General features: G+C 46.4%; 2 protein-coding genes across 3 annotated transcripts; both read left to right on the top strand.

Annotated features, from left to right (window-relative positions):
- The first annotated feature begins 147 nt into the window (after window positions 1–147).
- taf5l (TAF5-like RNA polymerase II, p300/CBP-associated factor (PCAF)-associated factor) lies at window positions 148–4,348 on the top strand. 2 transcript variants are annotated; one of them, XM_035637474.2, is made up of 5 exons: window positions 148–313; window positions 943–1,084; window positions 1,642–1,746; window positions 1,841–2,601; window positions 3,330–4,348. In XM_035637474.2, the coding sequence occupies exons 2-5, from the start codon at window positions 946–948 to the stop codon at window positions 4,125–4,127; spliced, it is 1,803 nt and encodes a 600-aa protein (XP_035493367.2). In that variant the 5' UTR covers window positions 148–313; window positions 943–945; the 3' UTR covers window positions 4,128–4,348. The 2 variants fall into 2 exon arrangements, with proteins under 2 accessions (XP_035493367.2, XP_035493368.2); XM_035637475.2 differs by lacking the exon at window positions 148–313 and adding an exon at window positions 371–837.
- A 2,369-nt stretch (window positions 4,349–6,717) lies between these two features.
- Window positions 6,718–18,200, top strand: capn9 (calpain 9). The gene is made up of 20 exons (XM_035637473.2): window positions 6,718–7,045; window positions 8,987–9,056; window positions 9,156–9,274; window positions 9,744–9,877; window positions 10,109–10,277; window positions 10,390–10,473; window positions 11,079–11,164; window positions 11,318–11,395; window positions 12,203–12,363; window positions 12,513–12,670; window positions 12,962–13,170; window positions 13,260–13,296; window positions 13,386–13,466; window positions 14,204–14,261; window positions 15,646–15,710; window positions 16,223–16,291; window positions 16,380–16,458; window positions 17,409–17,525; window positions 17,641–17,699; window positions 17,887–18,200. Exons 1-20 carry the CDS (start codon window positions 6,869–6,871, stop codon window positions 17,911–17,913), a joined length of 2,037 nt encoding a protein of 678 aa, XP_035493366.2. The 5' UTR covers window positions 6,718–6,868; the 3' UTR covers window positions 17,914–18,200.
- Window positions 18,201–19,300: the final 1,100 nt, after the last annotated feature.

Raw genomic sequence — 19,300 nt, 5'->3', positions numbered from 1 at the left:
TCCATTTAGTCCCCAGATGTTTGAACGTTGTTTTAGTCCAAGCGAAGAAAAACGCGATACTTAAGACACAAGTAGTCGGTGATCGACAGATCCACGAGGAGCCAGTCGGAAGTAGAAGATCCCAGAGGCTCGATGGCGACTGAGCGGGAGGAGGTGGGCGGGCCGACCGACGGACGGAGGCCCACGATGGAGCGACGAACACAGGCGGCGGTCGTAGCTTCAGTCGGACTCTGACCTGAGCGGCGCTTATAAAACAAACCCTCCGCTTCTTTCGCACAGAACACGAGGTCGGAGCAGCGCGACACGATATGCAGTGAGTAACGGTTCACAACCAGCGCCGCCACGGAACCGGAGCGGCCCCGCTAAAAATGAAGTCCTGTAGCCGCTAAGCTAGCTAGGCTAATTACCGGCTAACGTAGCGCTAAGCTAGCTAGGCTAAATACCGGCTAACTTACCGCTAAGCTAGCTAGCTAGATGCTAAGCGCTAACGAACCTAGCTAGCCGCTAAGCGCTAAGTTAGCCGGTTAGCTCAGGAGGATGCTAACGAGCAACTGACGTACTACACCTGGCGGCTGCATGCGGGTTCCGTCTCCAGCTGTTTCCGGCTGACGGCTGATCCACCGTCCACACAGAGCGTCAACGTATGCGCCCACTGTGTGTTTCTTTTGTTCCGGTTAAACAAGTTAGCTCTGTGCCTTGCTAGGTGTTCGGCCTCGGGGGAGCAGTAACAGTTTGTCGGGGATTGGAGTTGAAGCACTTTCTAGAGAAATGCACCGACTTTTGCAAAACTCCCGTCCACTTGTTAACTGACGATTCTTTTATTAGTTCGTGCTTCAGGTAAAGTGTGATGAGGGAGAGGAAGGGGGGGGGGGGGGTCGTCTCTGTCACTGAACACGTCTCAGGTGTGCGGCTTGTTGTCTTCTTCTTCTTCCGGGTCTTCAGGCCATGAAGCGGGTTCGCACCGAGCAGATCCAGTACGCCGTCGCTCAGTACCTGAAGCGGAGGCAATATGTGGACACCGACGGCTCCCTGAAAGGGGCCAAACTCTCCCAGTCGCCCGAGGAGATGGCTGCCAGCCTCACAGGTGAGCCCCGCCCCTCCCCCAGGTGAGCCCCGCCCCGCCCCCCAGGTGAAGGGGACACCGCACAGAACCGAGCCGGGCGATGTGGACTTTGGGCGGGAGATATCGATTTTCGGGAGTACACGATTACCGATACATCGGCCGATATACATACGCATATTTATGTCCATGATTTCTAAGATGTCGCTATCAAACCCTTATGACAAAGAAATGTAATAATAAATAACTATATAATGGAAAATAAATTACGAATACAACCAAATAAATAAAACTCATATTAAATAAACATTTATTTTACCTATACTATAAACATGACCGCACATTTAAAGGCTCAAATCTTTTGGCCGAATATATCCGTCGGGGCTCTCAACATATCGGCAGATGTGTCTGTGAAAGGATAATATCTGCTGACATTATCGGGCAACCGATATATCGGCCAGGCTATGAGATATATATATGCCTGGCCAAATATTCTGTTCTTGTTTGATTGATATATATATATATATAAAAAAACAAGAACAGAATATTTAACTGTATTTTTTCTTCCTCTCTCTGAGCAGTGCAGGCGGAGTCGGGCTGTGTCAACGTCGTCTCTGCGGCTCCCTGTCAGTCCGACACTCAACAGTACGAGACTCAGTTTTCCAGGCTGCGTTCCTTTCTCTCAGGTACGACGTCACCGGACTCCTCACACATCTGTGTCATTTCATCAAATCACATCTAATCTTCAGAATATATATCTTTTTGTTTCCCCTCAATTAGAAACGGAAATTCCCTGGGCGAAGGAGGTGAGCTGCCTCCTCTACCCGCTCTTCGTCTACCTCCACCTGGACATGGTGCGCAGTGGCCTGAAGGGGGCGGTAGACGGTTTCTACAGCCGCTTCCACGGCGCCTTTCTTCAGGACGGGGAGCAGCGTGCCACCGTAGAGCAGCTCCGCCACGTTCTCACCGCTCAGGACGTCGTGGCCAACCCCAAGCTGAGCGCCTTCCTGGAGCACAAGTACGTGGTTCACCTGACGGAGCCGGCTTACGCCTACCTGCTGCGCTACCTGCAGAGCGAGGACAACGGGGCCCTCTGCAGGGCCCTCGGGACACACCTGCAGGTGGAAGTCGCCGCCTCCAGGCGAACAGACTACCAGCTGTACGGTGCGGCCAGCGGGGCAACCGCCGCCCCAAACTCTGCCTCCTCCTGGGCAGGAGTTGACGGGGTGGAGGGCGGGGACGGTGTCGAGGTCCCCGGCGGGATCCCGCAGAACGAGGCGGCTCTGGAGGCCCTGCAGGACTGCATCAAGAAGGTCCGTGAGGGCCCACCTTCACTCACCACGGTGTGCTTCTACGCCTTCCACCACACGGAGCAGATGCTGAACACCGCCGAGGTGTCGGCCGACAGCCGGCTTCTGGCCGCCGGCTTCGACAGCTCCACGGTGAAGCTGTGGAGCCTCCGAGCCCGGAAGCTGAAGGCTGGACCGCACCAGGCCGACGTGTCGCGCATCCACCTGGCCTGCGACGTCCTGGAGGAGGAGGTGAGTCCATAATAATAATAATAATAAATTTCATTTATAGAGCACTTTTCATTGCTAAAAGCAATCTCAATTTATCAAAGTGGAAATCGATGACCACACTGTGAAGTTTTGATGACACGCAGAGATTATTGATGCTGCACCTTAAGACTAGGACTTTACTATTTGTAATATTGTCTTTTATCACTTTCCACATTTATTCTCTTGGTCTGTGAAATACCAGAAAATGTAAAAAGTATTGTCATAACAATACATCTTTAGTTTGTTCAGTGTCAGTGAGTCCATTTTTCATTTACTGTTAATGGAGCCAAACATAAAGAAGAACTCAGACCTTTCTATGTGAGAGCTTCTTGGTTCCATTCATCAATTATTAAATCTGTTCATGAATCAACACAAGCAATATTTTGCTCACTGATTAATCACAACAAAGGCAAAATTCTCTGGTTCTATCTTCTTCAGTGTGAATGTGTGCGTATATATATATGTCAGTGTTTCCCCTAGGTTTACTGGTTGGGTTGGGGGGGGGGGGGGGGGGGCTTAGGGTTAGGCCTCACAAATCACGTTAAGTTTCATCCACAATCTTTTATACAGGATTGTTGAATAAGGTGTGTAGTGTAAAGTGACCTTAAATGACTTCTGCTTGGCATTATATGTAAAATACAAAAAAAACAAAAATATTATTACTATCAGAGCGATGTCTGATGTCACTTCCTCCTCTCGTCTCCCCTCAGGTGGAGGAAGAGGATGTCTCCGGCAGCGAGACGAAGACGCTGCGAGGTCACAGCGGTCCCGTGTTCCGCACCTGCTTCCTGACGGACAGCTCCGGCCTGCTGTCCTGCTCCGAGGACACGACCGTCCGCTACTGGGACCTGGGCAGCTTCACCAACACGGCACTCTACCGCGGCCACGCCTACCCAGTGTGGGACGTGGACGTCAGCCCCTGCAGCCTCTACTTCGCCAGCGGCTCGCACGACCGCACCGCCCGCCTCTGGACGTTCTCCCGCACCTACTCGCTGCGGCTCTACGCCGGCCACCTCGCCGACGTCGACTGCGTCAAGTTCCACCCCAACTCCAACTACCTAGCCACCGGCTCCACGGACAAGACAGTCCGGCTGTGGAGCACCCAGCAGGGGGCGTCCGTCCGCCTCTTCACCGGCCACCGCGGCTCGGTGCTGTCGCTCGCCTTCTCGCCGAACGGGAAGTACCTGGCGTCCGCTGGCGAGGACCAGCGGGTGAAGCTGTGGGACTTGGCGTCGGGGGCGTTGTTCAAAGACTTGCGCGGACACACGGACAGCGTCACCAGCCTGTCCTTTAGCCCCGACAGCAGCCTGGTGGCGTCGTCCGCCATGGACAACTCGGTGCGCGTGTGGGACATCCGCAACTCACACGGCGGGACGCCGGCGGACGGCTCGTCCGGCGAACTGGTGGGACTGTATACCGGGAACACTAGCAACGTCCTGAAGGTCCAGTTCATGGCCTGCAACTTGCTGCTGGTGACAGGAAGTGCTCAGGAGAAGGCGGAGCAGTGACGAACGTCTGTTTTTTTGTTTGTCTCTAATATGACAGGTCAGGAGTCACATTTTTTTATTTTTGCTCATTAGTTTGCAGCAAAAAGAAGAAAAGTAAAATAAGTTTTGTAAACCTCCGTCTTCACGAACTGGTTCAGATTTTCATTTGGAGGTAAATTATGTTTTCACGTTGAGAAAAGATTCAACTTCACTCGACATCAGTATTAAAGAGTTCCTCAGTTTCTCGTGTCGCTGATGATTTGAAACATTGTGAAGTTCAGACTCCGGTGCCGCAAACGCTCGCAAACTGTTCAACGATCTATTAAAGCAGAAAATTATTGTTGAAATTTAAAAAAAACAACACCTTTTGCACACCAATGGAAGATGATGAACATCCTTATTTCCGTCGCACAGATGTCGACATTAATCTGCTGCTCACCTCTTGACTAATTTGCCATAAATTCTGGCAACATTAAAAAAAGATTCCCGAAGAATCCAAGTCACAGTTTCCTTTGGGGGTTTAGCTCTCCAAAAAATGAAACATCTAAACAGCCCGACATCTCACACACAAACTACTGAGTGTATTTTCTACAAAAATAAAAATACTTATGGTGTGGATCTGGACAAGGAGGCGGATCCAGCCATTCCTTTCACAGTGCGAAATGGGTTTCCCCAGGGAATAATTCATGGAACAGGAATATTGAGTGGACTGATCTGACCTAGTGGATTTGAATGTGCTTTCATAAGAAAACTGATTATTTAACATTTCGACTTTACTGTCAAAATGTTGAATACATTTAAAAAAATCTTCCCCCTTATTTTTGTTTGTTTTGTATGCCTGGTCCTAATATTCTCCCGTACATATGACAACTTATGAAAACTTCTAACGGGAATGACATTAAAGTTGAAAAAGCCCTAAACGACCGTGTTGTGGTTCCAGTTGAGCTGTCACACATCCATGTTAACCAACATTAGCAAAGCTACGCTAGCTTCTCTTCTGTCAAAATTCATTAACAGTTGTTGACACACGTCGACGTTCATGTGCAAACACCCGTTGTCTCTGCATCGTCTCTTCCAGATTCAGCCCCATCTGACAGACACAAAAATGATTTTTAAGATATGAACAAATACTGCAAAGAGAAATGAAACATTACAGAGATGCAAAACACACACACTCACCTCAGCTATGTGAGGAATCTGGTGGCCATGCAGCAGGAATGTGGATGTGGTGGTGGCAGGGTGCAGCACAGACCACGTTGGCCCCGTCTGAAGATAACGCTCTGTTCCCTCTGTGACTGCGGGGCGACGCCACGATGGGACACAACACAACTGTCTCCTGCGAGGAAGCGGGACGCGCCGCTCACCCCCCTCGAATCGCCCCGTGTCTTTGTGGTCGTTTTGCTTGTCTTGGTGCACGTGTCTCTGAAGTCCATAAAGAGACAAAATTACTACAGAGACAAAATGACCATAATGAGACCATAAAAATAGCAAGAGTTTGTCTTTCAGGGGAGTGAACATGTGATGATCACCAACACTCAGGTCATTGGGGACAAGATCAGCAGTGGATTAATTCAGCCTCAGTCTTTTATTTAGATCAACACCAAATCTCTCACACTTATCTCGTAGAAATCTGTTTCCTAAATGTGCCTGATTTTCTTTCACAAGATCCACAAAGTACTGAACTCCCTGGGAAATAGCTGAAAATGTAAAATAAAAAACTAGAACCATCCCATGTCACAATTCCTTTTGTCCGAATCTACACCAGAATTGGATGAGTTCTTATTCGGTCCATGTTCCACCTTTCCAACAAGTTTCATTGACATCCTTTCCGCAGTTTTTGTGTAAATCCTGCTGACAAACAAACAAACTGTCCTGACTCTGAGAATGTTTAATCTAAAGGTCAGTGGCCTTATATCCTAAAGTTTCAAAGAGCACTCCTATGGAGACAGCCATGTCTCGTTCCCCTCACGAGCTCGGTCGTAACAATCTGTGAGATGACGACACGTGATTCTGAGAGTTAAATACGTCACTCTGACTGGGATAGGGATGTTTTTTGGGGACTCCATGCACTGACCACTTGTTGATCTGTGCAGCGAACCAGAAATCTCAATACATTGAGCTCTTGTAATAAATACTTCTGCTCAAGACGTCGACGCTCTCCATCTTCCTGATTCAACTGCATCCATTTGTTCATTACACAGACAAACGAGCGACCAGGGGTGAAAACAGAACCTCTCTGACCGAGGTCATCTATTAGAAGATGTTCTAAGGTGTGGGATCCGTCTGGTCTCCTTCGGTCTCGACCTGGGACCGGTTCTGTCACGGGGAAACGTTTCTCTGCACTTTTACCTCTGATACTCGATAGGTAGATGCACGACCTTTGCTTTGACTCTGTGGTATTTGCTTTTTGTATGATCTGAATACTTCCACCGCTGCGTGTTGCCAAACCATCAGGAATGAATTATTGCTGTTTCCTGCAGGCCAAGCCCAAAGAGAGAGAGAGAGAGATAAGGAACAAGAGAGAGGGAGAGAGAGAGTCAGCAGGGGCGAGGTTCACCGCCACAGGAGGACAAACCAGTTTATGGAGGGTGTGAACCTTCCAGTCCGACCAACCTGCTTCTCTCTCCCTGCAACAAACACTCAGCAGGTGACTCGCTCCATCACAACCCTGCGGCTCGCCTCCTTCTCCTCCACTCGGCTGAGGTTCGTCCCCGGGGACAGAGAAGAAGAAGAAGAAGAAGAAGGAGAAGAAGAAGGTGAAGATGCCCCTCCATTCCCAGGCCGTGAACACCCAGTCAGACGGGAAGTCGTATGAGCAGCTGAGGCATGAATGCCTGCAGAAGGGCGTCCTGTTCGAGGACCAGGACTTCCCCGCCGCCGGCCCCTCCATCTTCTACAGCCAGAGCGTTCCCGTCAATATCGAATGGAAGAGGCCTAAGGTACGTACAGTAAAGGTGCCTGACGTCGTCAGAGCGTGGGCAGCACGCCGAGCACCGACAGCCTAAACGTCCTGAAATCTGTTCGTTTTATCTGCTAAACACAGAATTAGGGGAAATGTTGTGGTTTCACTCGTGCAGACGGTTTTTATGAGTTTCATGCTCTGGCCCTGTTTACTGGTGACACATTTAATATTCAGAAAGTCTTTGAGAGTCTTGAATTTGAAGCGAACAAGACTCTGGTTCAGTACGGCCTGAATGGATGGCAGCTGAAAACCTCAAGAGTTGAATGAGCACAGACGTGTTCAAGTGAAGTCAGTTTTATTGCTTTTAATACAACACACAAAAAGCCATTAGGTAGTTTTTATTCAGCTGCTGCCGCAAAACCAGTTCTGCAGGAAAATGAAGTGTAAATAGAGTCAAGTGCAGAGGCAGTTTGTTCTCTCTGAGCTCCAAGACTTTACACCCACACGCCTCAGTGTTATCTGCACTGAAGCACTCAGGGTTTTATTTGTTTATCCAGTTTGGATTCAGACACTACCCCTGGTCCCTACCCCTGGTCCCTACCCCTGGTCTCTACCCCTGGTCCCTACCCCTGGTCCCTACCCCTGGTCCCTACCCCTGGTCTCTACCCCTGGTCCCTACCCCTGGTCTCTACCCCTGGTCCCTACCCCTGGTCCCTACCCCTGGTCCCTACCCCTCCGTTCTTCCACTCTACCTGAAGTCAGCATCTGACCGCCCTACGTTTGAAGGAGTGTTTGAAGTGGTAGATAACCACATACCCCTCGATCGTCAAAGAAAATGGGACACCCCTCCCCTACGTGGCCCAGGGGTGGGGACGTCTTGGGGACTTCCCCCCCTTGTTTTTTTTTTTTTTTTTGGTCTTAATTTGAGCTCATTTCCTGAATCGTCAGCCGCCGACTCCCGGTTGTACCTGAGTTGTACCTGAGTTGTACCTGAGTGATCGGACCTGTCCTGAGTTAAAAACTCACCAGTCACGTTCCTTACAGCTACTACACATTTCTGCGCAGGGCGTGCTCCTTCACCGTGAACGCTTCAGCTGCATGTGCCATGTGACTGGGATTTCAGGCTGATTAATATGCCTGGAATGTGAACACACCTATTGAAGGCACCAACTGTCCCCTCTCACCTCATTTAATAATGCAATTGCAGTTGCAACTCTTTCCATTCCCGTCTTCCACTCAAACTCCTCCATGAACTTCAACTGGTGTTAGGGGACCCCCATCCATCAAACACATCGCCCCCTGTCCTCCAACAATTGCACTGGCTACCTGTCAAATTCCGCATTGACTTCAAGATTCTCCTCCTCACCTTGCAGGGGGGGGGGGGGGGCTGCTGTGCCCCCATGGCTGGAAACGCGTCGTGAAAGTGCCCTCTAGAGTGGCGAAAATGAGAGGAAGTTCCTTATTGGCTGCCCTTCACATGGGAGTGCCCTCTAGGGTGCCCTTTCATGCAATAAATTATGAGGATGTGCCCCTTTAGAGCAAGAACATTTGATAACGAGTGCCCTTCTAGTAGAGAAAACAGGATGCAGTGCCCTGTAAGGTGCACCGACAATGGTCTAAACTTGATGTTCCCTATATGGAGGGCCATCCAATGGAAAAAGTGCCCTCTATGCCGCCCCTACATGACAGTGCCCCAAAGGGTGCCCTTTCCAGTAGAGAAAATGGGAGGCAGTGCTGTACACAGTTCTCCTACAGGTCAGAAAACATGATGAAGTGCCCAATTCGGTACAATTGAATTTTTGCGTGTTGGTTGGTCGTGCAGTAAGTGGCCTTTTACCATTTTTTTCGCCCCTTTTATCATTTGTACATGTGAGGTGTCCTTGAGTGTCCTGAAAGGCCCCCATGAATAAAATGTATTATTATTGTTATTATTATTAAAACAAATAAACCAACCGGTTCTTTCTTTTTTCCTCCGCAGGAGATCTGCGAAAACCCAAAGTTCATCGTGGGCGACGCGAACAGGACCGACATCTGCCAGGGACAGCTCGGTTGGTACTCGACTGATCTGCAGGAGTGGGTCACCACACTCTGTCCTATCTCTTACTCTTTTCACCTGTGATGCACTTTGTGTTTGTTACCACATGCAGGCGACTGCTGGCTCCTGGCAGCCATCGCATCCCTCACCCTGAAGAAAGACGCCCTGGCCCGGGTCGTCCCCCACGACCAGGACTTTGACCGCAGATACGCCGGCATCTTTCACTTCCAGGTGCGCTGCTGATTCTGATGCTGATTCTGATTTGAGCCCGTTCAGTGTTCAGTCTGTGTCAGGAAGAAGAAAATAAAACTCACAAATAAAGATCACAGATTAATGCACGAATGGATGGAAACAGAGCCGACCCCTAGCACCAGAGGGATATGTCCTTTTTTTTGGTGACATTGCCTTTATCTTTATACGCTACAGTCAGACTGACTGTGGTTGTGTCTCACCTATTGTAACATTTTGCATGGGGGGCCCCCTGGTGGCCACGGGGGGCCCTAAGCAGTCGCTTAGTTCGCTTATGCGTCGGTCCGGCCCTAGATGGAAATAAAAATGAGGAAGTGGCAGAACATTTACTGTAGATTTAATAGTCAACTTTAACTATAATAAAATATGATATATATATATATATATATATATATATATATATATTTTAACACACACACACACACAGTGACGCCCTCTCGGTCGCCCTCAGTTCTGGCAGCACAACCAGTGGCTGGACGTGGTCGTGGACGACCGACTCCCGGCGGTGAGAAATCAACTCATCATGCTTCACTCCGCCTCCAACGACGAGTTCTGGAGCGCCCTGCTGGAGAAGGCCTACGCCAAGTGAGTCACGCCACGATTATGTCTTTATTTTCAGAAAGTTACAAATTTATTATGTAATTTTACCTTTTCTTTGTAAAATTGAAACTTTTTCACTTAATATTATGACTTTATGGACTTTTTCTCCTATAAACTTTGACCTTCTCCTCATGACTTTATGACTTGAAATGGACCTGTTAGCTTTTGATTTCGTCAGCTGATCAAATCCCTGACGTGTGTGTTTGCTCGGTTCAGGCTGCACGGCAGCTACGAGTCCCTGAAGGGCGGCAGCACCATGGAGGCCATGGAGGACTTCACCGGCGGCGTGGGAGAAGTGTACGAAACCAAGACACCGCCCGGCAACCTGTTCGCGATCATGAAGAAGGCCCTGGACAGAGGCTCCATGATGGGATGCTCCATCGATGTAAAGATCTAACCCACATGTTGTATAATTATATTTACATATACTTAAATGTATGTTACATATATAACGTGCTTGGTCTTTGACCCGTCCGGGTGTGTTTGGTTTTCTCCAGATCAGCAGCTCTGCAGAGTCGGAGGCCAAGACGACCACCGGCCTGGTGAAGGGACACGCCTACTCCATCACCGGCGTGGAGGAGGTGAGGCCCACCGAGCGGGAGGCGGGAAAACCGCTCAGGTTTAATGTTTGTTGTGCGAAAGACAAAAAAACAGGAAACACCGCCGGCTTTGATACGCAAGGTCAGGGTTTGGGCCCTTAATGCCACCTGCCGACTGAACCTCTGATATGTGACAAAAAGGAATGATGGAATGAATGTCAGGTAAAACTTCTTCTAGTTGAAGCTACAGTGTGTAATATGTGGAAGAACTAATTCACAGAAAATTAATATATTGTCCACAACTCTGTGTTCATAAATGAGTTAAATATAGTTCCATGAGGTGGACTGACCTCCGCATTCGCGTTGAGTTTTCAGATGCGGCCAGAAACCGGAAATGGAATCGGCGGTGCGCCACCATAAAGTGTCCCCTGTCGGTCGCTCAGTTAGTTGCCGGCTGTAATTTTAACATGAGATGCCGCCAGAAAATTACACACTGGGGCTTTAAAGTTACAGCTGCGGTGAATGGAAGGACCTCAGGGACACATTTGTGAGGCTAATTCAGAAAAACAATGACATTTAATTAAAAGAAAGCTGCTGTACAGATTTTTTTTTGAGCTGCTCTGTTCTTTCTTTGGTCAAACCTTCAGGTGACTGTGAGAGGACAGAAAGTGCAGCTCGTCCGGGTCAGGAACCCCTGGGGTCAGGTCGAGTGGAACGGCGCCTGGAGTGACGAGTAAGAGTAAAGGGATGAAACACGTGAAGCTGTGGATGAACTGAGAGACAGTGGGGGCCCTCGCCCCTCGTCCCTCCTTCACAGGAACAAGATCTTCAGACTGACAGACAATAGAAGGAGCTCTTTTCTGACTCCTGCATGTTGTCGTTTCAGCTCCAGAGAGTGGAACTACGTGGACGCGGCGGAAAAAAAGCGCATCCTGCAGAATTCATCGGAGGACGGTGAATTCTGGTGAGTAGTTTCTCAGCATGAAAGGATTGTAGATTAAATATGTTTTTATGTATGTGTGCAGAGATGAAGTCGACCATAAACCACAAGCAGAACGATCAATTCACTAATATTCCTGTTTATATGCAAAGTCAGATGATCTTAAAATCCCCCTGTGACTTTGCTCTTTTCCAACTTTATTATTATTATGTCCCATGTTCATAATGTCTAAAATAAAAGGGTCTGATTCTACTTTCGTCTTTTTGGTCAGTGCCGCCTCGCAAACCTTCGTCTTCTCCAAATCCCACAGGTCCTAATCGGAAAATGCTAAATCCGGAATGAGGCCAAATTGTGGAATATCCCAATGCTGTTCACAAGACATGCATCAAATTATGACTATTGTCATATTAGGAGTAATGGTGGAATATCAGTGGAGTGGTGCCGACGCTAGGGCGGCAACTAACAATCATTTTCATAATCCATTAATCTCCAACATGATGTTTTGTTTCGTCCACACACCAAAGATCTTGAGTTCACTGTCACAGAGGAGCAAAGAAACAGGAACATGTTCACATGCAAGAAGCTGAAATCAGAGAATTAATTTTCTTAATTTAGTAATTGATTACTAATTGATTAACTGTTGCAGCTCTAGCGCAGGCTTTAATGATAATCTTTAATATTTAAAGATTTGCTTCACTGTTCACTCTCTCAGGTTTAGTTCCGTGGGTCAAAGATGAACGTGACGAAGGTAAACTCGTGTGAACGTGCTGTGCGTTGGGATGACGTTGATGGTGCGTGTGTGTGTGTGTGTGTGTGTGTGTGTGACTGCAGGATGGAGTTTCAGGACTTCAAGAGGAACTACGACAAGGTGGAGATCTGCAACATGACCCCCGACGACCTGAGCGACAACTCAAAGCGCCACTGGGAGGTCAGCACGTTCCAGGGGAACTGGATTCGCGGCTCCACCGCTGGAGGCTGCAGGAACTTCATCGGTGAGGTCACCGGCCGATGGCGGCCACCTGAAACATTTCAACCCGAAGATGAGAATGAACGCAGATTCGATTTCGTTGACTTTTTGGTATTAAACTCGTGGAATCCTGTAGCGTTCGTCTAAAGCCCTGCCGCTTCCCTCGGTCCGCAGACACGTTCTGGACCAACCCGCAGTTCAAGCTGGAGCTGGAGGACGCCGACGACGAGGACGACGTGTGCAGCGTGGTGATCGGTCTGATGCAGAAGAACAGACGGAAGCTGAGGAAGGAAGGCATGGACCTGGAGACCATCGGCTTCGCCGTGTACGAGGTCAGAAGAAGAAATAATGCTTGAGCCACTTCTCTTCCTCCGTTAAAAGGGTTTAAAATCCACGTCAAAGTGTCTCCTGGGCAGGATATGTACACATCAGCTCGGAAAGTAAACCTTCGTCCACAAAGTTCATTCTTGATCCTTGTGAACAGCAGGTGTCAAAAAAAAAGGAGCTTTGTATCAAGGTTTATTTAGAAGCCTATTCTGGAGCTTTTGGAAATATAGAGTTGTAGGAGACAGAGAAGGGAAACCCAGATGAGAAGTCGTACCTATTTTCTCTGCTCCCTTCAGGCTCCAGACGACGAGGACCAGCAGGGGAAGGACTTCTTCCGCTACAACCCGTCCAAGGCTCGCAGCAAGACCTACATCAACATGCGGGAGGTGTCCGAGCGCTTCACGCTGCCGCCGGGGAAATACCTGCTGGTGCCCACCACCTTCCAGCCGCACCACGAGGCCGACTTCCTCATCAGGATCTTCTCCGAGAAGAAGGCCGGAGCGCTGTGAGTGTTCGGCTTTGACTGAGAGGGACACAAGTCCAAGAACTCTACTCTCTAAAAGTTGTATGACGTCTTGTTGCTCTGCCGCACAGGGAGATGGGGAGCAACGTCGATGCCGACCTGCCAGACGTAAGTAGACTGACGATCAATCCCCCGGTCGCTCGATCGACCGGCCGAGTCCGCTTGAACCGACGCCGTGTCCTTGTTGCTTCCTCCAGCCGCCCATGCCCAGCGAACCAAACGAGGAGACGGACGAGGAGCGAGGCCTGAGGAGGCTGTTTGAGCAGCTGGCCGGCGAGGTAAGAGTAACAGCAGCTTCGCCTTCATCAGATGAAGTTAAGAGTCCGAGGTGTGAGACACGACCCGGGCCTCGGGAGCCTCTGGGGTTCTTCCCTCTCTGACGAGCTCCACGTTGAGGGCGGTCCTCAATGGCAGCATGGCGGCCATTTTTAGCCCCCGGCAGAAGCAGCGGGAGCGTCCGGAGACCTCAGTCTGTTGGTCGCACACATTGCTGCCAACTTTGCTGCCAACACAGCTGGACACTACAGACAAAAACTGTTTGTCTCTTCATGCATTTTTCCCTCTGTGACTTTAACACTAATGTGAATCGTAGAATTAACAACTCCCCCCAAAAAAGTTGCGATTCTTTTCTGCACCATGTCATGACGCGTCGTGAAGTTCCCTCTCTCCTGCACACGGTCGTGTCCTTTTTATCACCCGCCAAAAGATAAATTGTGGTTTCCAAAGAAGATGTTTTACGCCACAAGTTTTCTCAGTATGAGTTCTCTCTCACCCTCTCAGGGTCAAACTTTCCAGTTTTATTCTTTGCTTCCTGTTTGTTGGATTTTTGAATGAACTGTTGGATAATATGTTTGTGTTTATGGTGATAATATTTCACGGGTGTTTCATGTTTAAGCTTGTTGTTGACTTATTCTGCCTTGAATAAATAGTGGAAACAATTTTAGCAGGAAAATAAAGTGGGGTCTGTAAATTTACTATGTACGACTTTTGAAGTTTGCTTTTCAACACTGTGCAGGACGAGGCCATCTCTGTGAGGGAGCTTCAGCAGATGCTCAACGGTGTTCTCAGCAGACGTAAGTCAGTTAACACGTTAAGTATTTTAACGTGTTTCTGTCCGTTTTCAGTTCTTTTCTTCTGACTTCATGTTGAGTTGAAATGCTGTCAGACCTCTTTAGGTGTAAAACCCCCTTTCACAGATGCTACACGTGAAACAAACTGACCCTGGTAAAGTTGACCAATATGGAGTTCCACAGGGAACCATTCTTGGACCACTTCTGTTTTTCCCTTGGCTCTGATATTTGCAAACATGTGATGAATTATCATCACAGCTGATGCACGACTATACGTTTCACTGTCTCACTTTAGGTTCGCTGCTAAGCTGCTTTAGTGACATCAGGGATCATGAAACTTCCTGCAGTTAAAACAAACAAAAGACTGAAGAAGCACAAAGCTTCAGATGCAGCAGAAAACGCTTTAGTTGTTTCCTTAAAAGACCTTTTACTTGAAGACCTTTACTGAATCCTATGACGCCGTGTTAACTGTTCATTTCTCTCTCCTTATGAAACCAACATCCTGGTATTTTTACATCTAAATTTCTACTCTTAATATGGGTATTCAGGGATGCCCGTGGCTTATCTCTCATAATGAATATGTAAGTGTACACTCTTCACTGTTGGTTTTTTGACTGCAGCAAAAACGCAGATAAAGCAGCTGTGGTTCTGAACACGAGTTCACTTGTCATTAGTCGTTCAGTTGGACTGATGAGCAGACTTGGTGTTTGTCCTCAGATGGTGTTATGACTTTTTGAAATTAATGTAAACTGGTGGATCCGCCCGTAACTAAATGCTTGAATTTTAATGTGCTTGGAATGCAGATTTTTTTTCGTTCCTGAAAGTGAATGAATATTGTTTTGCCATTTTCACAAATTTTATGAATACCAAAAAATCACGTGACAAGAAACCTCTTGAGTATCATCCTAATTTGAACCTAGTTTGAATTTGAGCTGGTCTTTTCTTTTCCTGTAATGACTCATCCTCATTCTGTCATCCAATCAGAAAGCTTTCTGGAGTTTTTAAACTCCTCCTCTCGTCAGCTTTGAATTGTACCAGTTAGCAAGCTGACTACAGAGACCTACACTGAATGATAAATATATGAAATATTTATACATAAGTATATAATTATATATAATATAATAAGACTAGAGGTGTAAAGTCTACAAGCCAACCAGCTGTATGCTACTTCAAATTTCTCATAAACCCAGGTAGTATTATAAAATGTGATTAATACTTTACTGTACGTCAAAATACTGCATGTTGAACCTTTAATAATCTCTGCTGTATAATATGTATTTTTCCTTCTAACATGTATAAGTTATATTATTTTATTGGTCACATTATATAACTTTTATATAGTTATTTTGCTGGACAATGTTTTACTGTTTTTACTCTTCGTCCTTAGGAAAAGAAATCAAGTTCGAAGGCCTGAGTCTCAGCACCTGCCACAGTATCATCAACCTGATGGACGTATCCTTCGATCTGTGATTATTAAAATAACATGAACTAGTATCGACTACGACATCCGTATTCATTGTTTCCTGTTCACATATTTTGATATGCAAAAGATCCTGACATTTACAGTGAGCCCCAACGCGGCTAACGTTTTCAAAAGGACACTGTAAAACAGCATACAGGAATTATCTTTAACTTCACATAAATAAATACGTTTTACTAATATCAAGTCAGTTTGAACTGAAAATGTCAAGTTTTATTATTGTCAGAACACTTCAGAACTTGACTTCTTCTGAATATGTATGTGTTTTTTATCACAGACAAAAATAACTCTGACTAGCTTAAAGAAAATATTCACGGTGGAAACTTTCAGTGTATTTAATGCATGTTCATATGCAATATAATATACAGAAATTATTTAACTTCACCTTATTAAATTGAGTACATTTTTTTCACAGTGTGTGATTTTAAGATGATTGATCAGCTGATGCTTTTCAAGGTATTTTTTTCTTGACGCAGTCAAACAGGTGGACAACACCGGGCAGCTGGAGTTCCAGGAGTTTAAGGTCTTCTGGGAAAAGATGAAGAAGTGGATTGTGGGTGTTTTCTAGTTTTTTAATGTGGTAAAACTGATAATCAATGCTGGCGGCGGAGGTTCACCTTCTGTTGTGGTCCTTGTTGCAGATGCTCTTCTTGTCCTTCGACACCGACCGCTCAGGCAAGATGTCGTCCTACGAGCTTCGCAGCGCTCTCAAAGCCGCAGGTGAGAGTCGACTATTGTCAAACTTTGTTTATACATGTAGATTTTGATATGTTGACCTATTGTGTATAAATTCAACAATACAAAAATGTTAACACTTTTCAACACCTCACAGTCTTCTCTAGTGAGTGTAGGCTGCTCGACTGAGTCACCGCCACAAATGTAGAAACTCCGTCCATTAGGCCGCTGGTACAGCTTAGTGGGTTACACCGCTGACCTTCATACAGAAGGTCGGGGTTCGATTCCATGTCATCCCAATCTGGGCCCTTAGGCAAGGCCCTCGGGTCAACCTGCCTCGATGCTTGTGAGGCGCTCTGGACGAAAAAACTTCACAGCAAAATGAACGTAATGTAATTAAGGAAGACCATGAGGTGCAGTTGAAAGCCCGAGAAAAATCCAGTACATGAACCTTGAGTAACTTTTATTTCTGAAGACGATTGAACGTTCACAAGTTCAAAAACATTTGTCAACAGAATATATTGGATGAATAACATTGTACATTATACATGTACAGTGCTGTGTATGTAATGATTCTAATACTAACTAATACACCTGTAGTAGATTTCGTACACTGTCAAATCTATATCCTGTATATTTTCTACATATTTGAAAATACGAGAAAAATAGTGTTATTTATTATATTATCATTTATTTATTTCTATTATATTTTGTAATACATCCATTGAAGAAAATTATATGAGTTAAGTACAATAGCATTTACTCTAAAATCTGTAATCCATTCAAATTGTGTTTTTGAATATTTGTCAATGTGTCAATATGTTTGATTCACGTGTACATTGTGACGAAGTTAATTTTCCTTCATTATAATTTAGCAGCAGTACAATGGTTACAATTACAGAAATAGCTCTAATGGGACTTATATTTGTAAATTATATTTATATATGTGGGCCTTAACCTTGTGTATGGTGACGTTTGGGTTTGTTCCCACGAAGGCATGCATCTGAACAACCAGCTCCTGCAGCTGATCGGCTTGAGGTTCGCCGACGACAACTACGACATCGACTTCGACGACTACCTCACCTGCATCGTCCGCCTGGAGAACATGTTCAGTACGTTACAAACAGAATCCTCCACCAGGTTTATCAGTCACTACAGCGGCGCCTCAGACTGATCACAGTTGAGATTCTTTCGTTGGTGCTGACTCTGAAACGCTCTCTCCACCAGGAGCTTTCCAGGCCGTGGACGAATTCAAGAGGGGGCGTGTGAAAATGAACATGATGCAGGTAAGACGGCATTCTCCTCAAACACCTGACGCCTTGAATTAGTCTCTGCAAACAGTCCTCAAGTGTTTGTTTCAAGCGTAGCTGGTGTACCAGGCGGGTGGGGTTCATCCAGGGATCGTTCTCGTAGCGCTCAACTGAATTCTGCTCGTAAAGTTCTGGAACTTTTATCTTCCCCTTCACCTCGCAGTTCCTGATGTTGTCGATGAACGTCTGAGGAGGAGCAGAGAGCCGACAGGAGCCACCGGAAGAACAAAACTAAACGGACGGAGTTCGAGTGCATGTGTGTCGAATGTTCAGGCCGTGATGGCGTAAATCTTTTATAATTCTCGACATGTTTTTAAAAGCCAATAAATGCCGATGCCCACTATTTGGGAAGGTGCTGTGTGAGCTGAAGCTGTGGAATCTGGGGGGTGGGGTGTTGCTGACTTGTGCTTTTGGACTAAACATTTTTTTTAAATCATGAATGGAAATAAATTTTGAATAAAAAATATTTGCCTTCTATGTGGAGAAATGCTACGATGTTTGACTGTTGCCAGGTAAATTATGATTTTTTGTAGCCAGAGGGGAAATAAGCAATGTGGCTTTTACATTAGGGTGTAGACAGCAAGGCAGAGATAACCCCCGCCCCCTCCCTGGTTATCAACTGTCTCAAGTTACTCTAGGTTTCATATCCAGCTACGAACGTCATTAATTACAAGAAACACTGATACTGCAGGTGATCTAAAAGGTTTTGATCTGGTATCATGATTTTACCTGCTCTGGTGACATATCAGCCCAAAATATTAGACTATCAGACTATACCCGGGGTTAAAGTGGGCTAGCCCTGTTTTTATACCCCGGGGAAACTCTGGGCTAGACTCTGTAATCTCTATTTCCTGATGTTTCTACCTCAAAGCACCAGTGGGTAATTTTTTTAATTTTCTGGCGGCATCTGGTGTTAAAGTGTCAAACTGCAACCAATCGAGCGACTGTCAGGGGACACTTTATGTTGGCGCACACCGCCGATTCAATTTCCTGTTTCCGTCAGCGTCTGAAAATTCAACGCGAATTCACGCGACGTATTCTGGACCATTTAGTTCAACAACCGTATTCAACACGACGTAGAAACGTGGAGACTCACACGGAGGTCGGGTCCACCTCATGGAACTGTATTTAACTCATTCAGAGTTGATGATTATACATATACGAACACATGGTTATGGAAAATGTATTCAATTTCTGTGAATGAGTTCCTCTTAATATTACACACTGTAGCTTTAATATTAAATCCAGTATATTTCCTCTTCCTGTGTTAAGTTATAGCTTATTCATGACAAAAAAATCGTCTGGTCGAGGCCTAAAGATATAAATTATGATGGGACTTATTAATGAAAAACGCAAAGGGGTGTACAGACTGGAGAGAATGTGTTTTCTGTGTTCACAGTGCTGTGTGCTAATAAAGTTGATTCAACTTTGGACTGTACCAACAGCTCCGTAACGGAGGGGAAATACAAGGGCAGCCTCCTGTTACATGAACTCCATGATTGATATGAACACAGGCATCTATTTTTAACTTCTCTTTTATGAATAAAAATATATATCTGTCAGGCAACATTGTTAAT

This window comes from Scophthalmus maximus, chromosome 8 (genome assembly GCF_022379125.1).
Source record: "Scophthalmus maximus strain ysfricsl-2021 chromosome 8, ASM2237912v1, whole genome shotgun sequence".
NCBI lineage: Eukaryota > Metazoa > Chordata > Actinopteri > Pleuronectiformes > Scophthalmidae > Scophthalmus > Scophthalmus maximus.
This window is presented reverse-complemented; position numbering and strand designations above follow the sequence as displayed.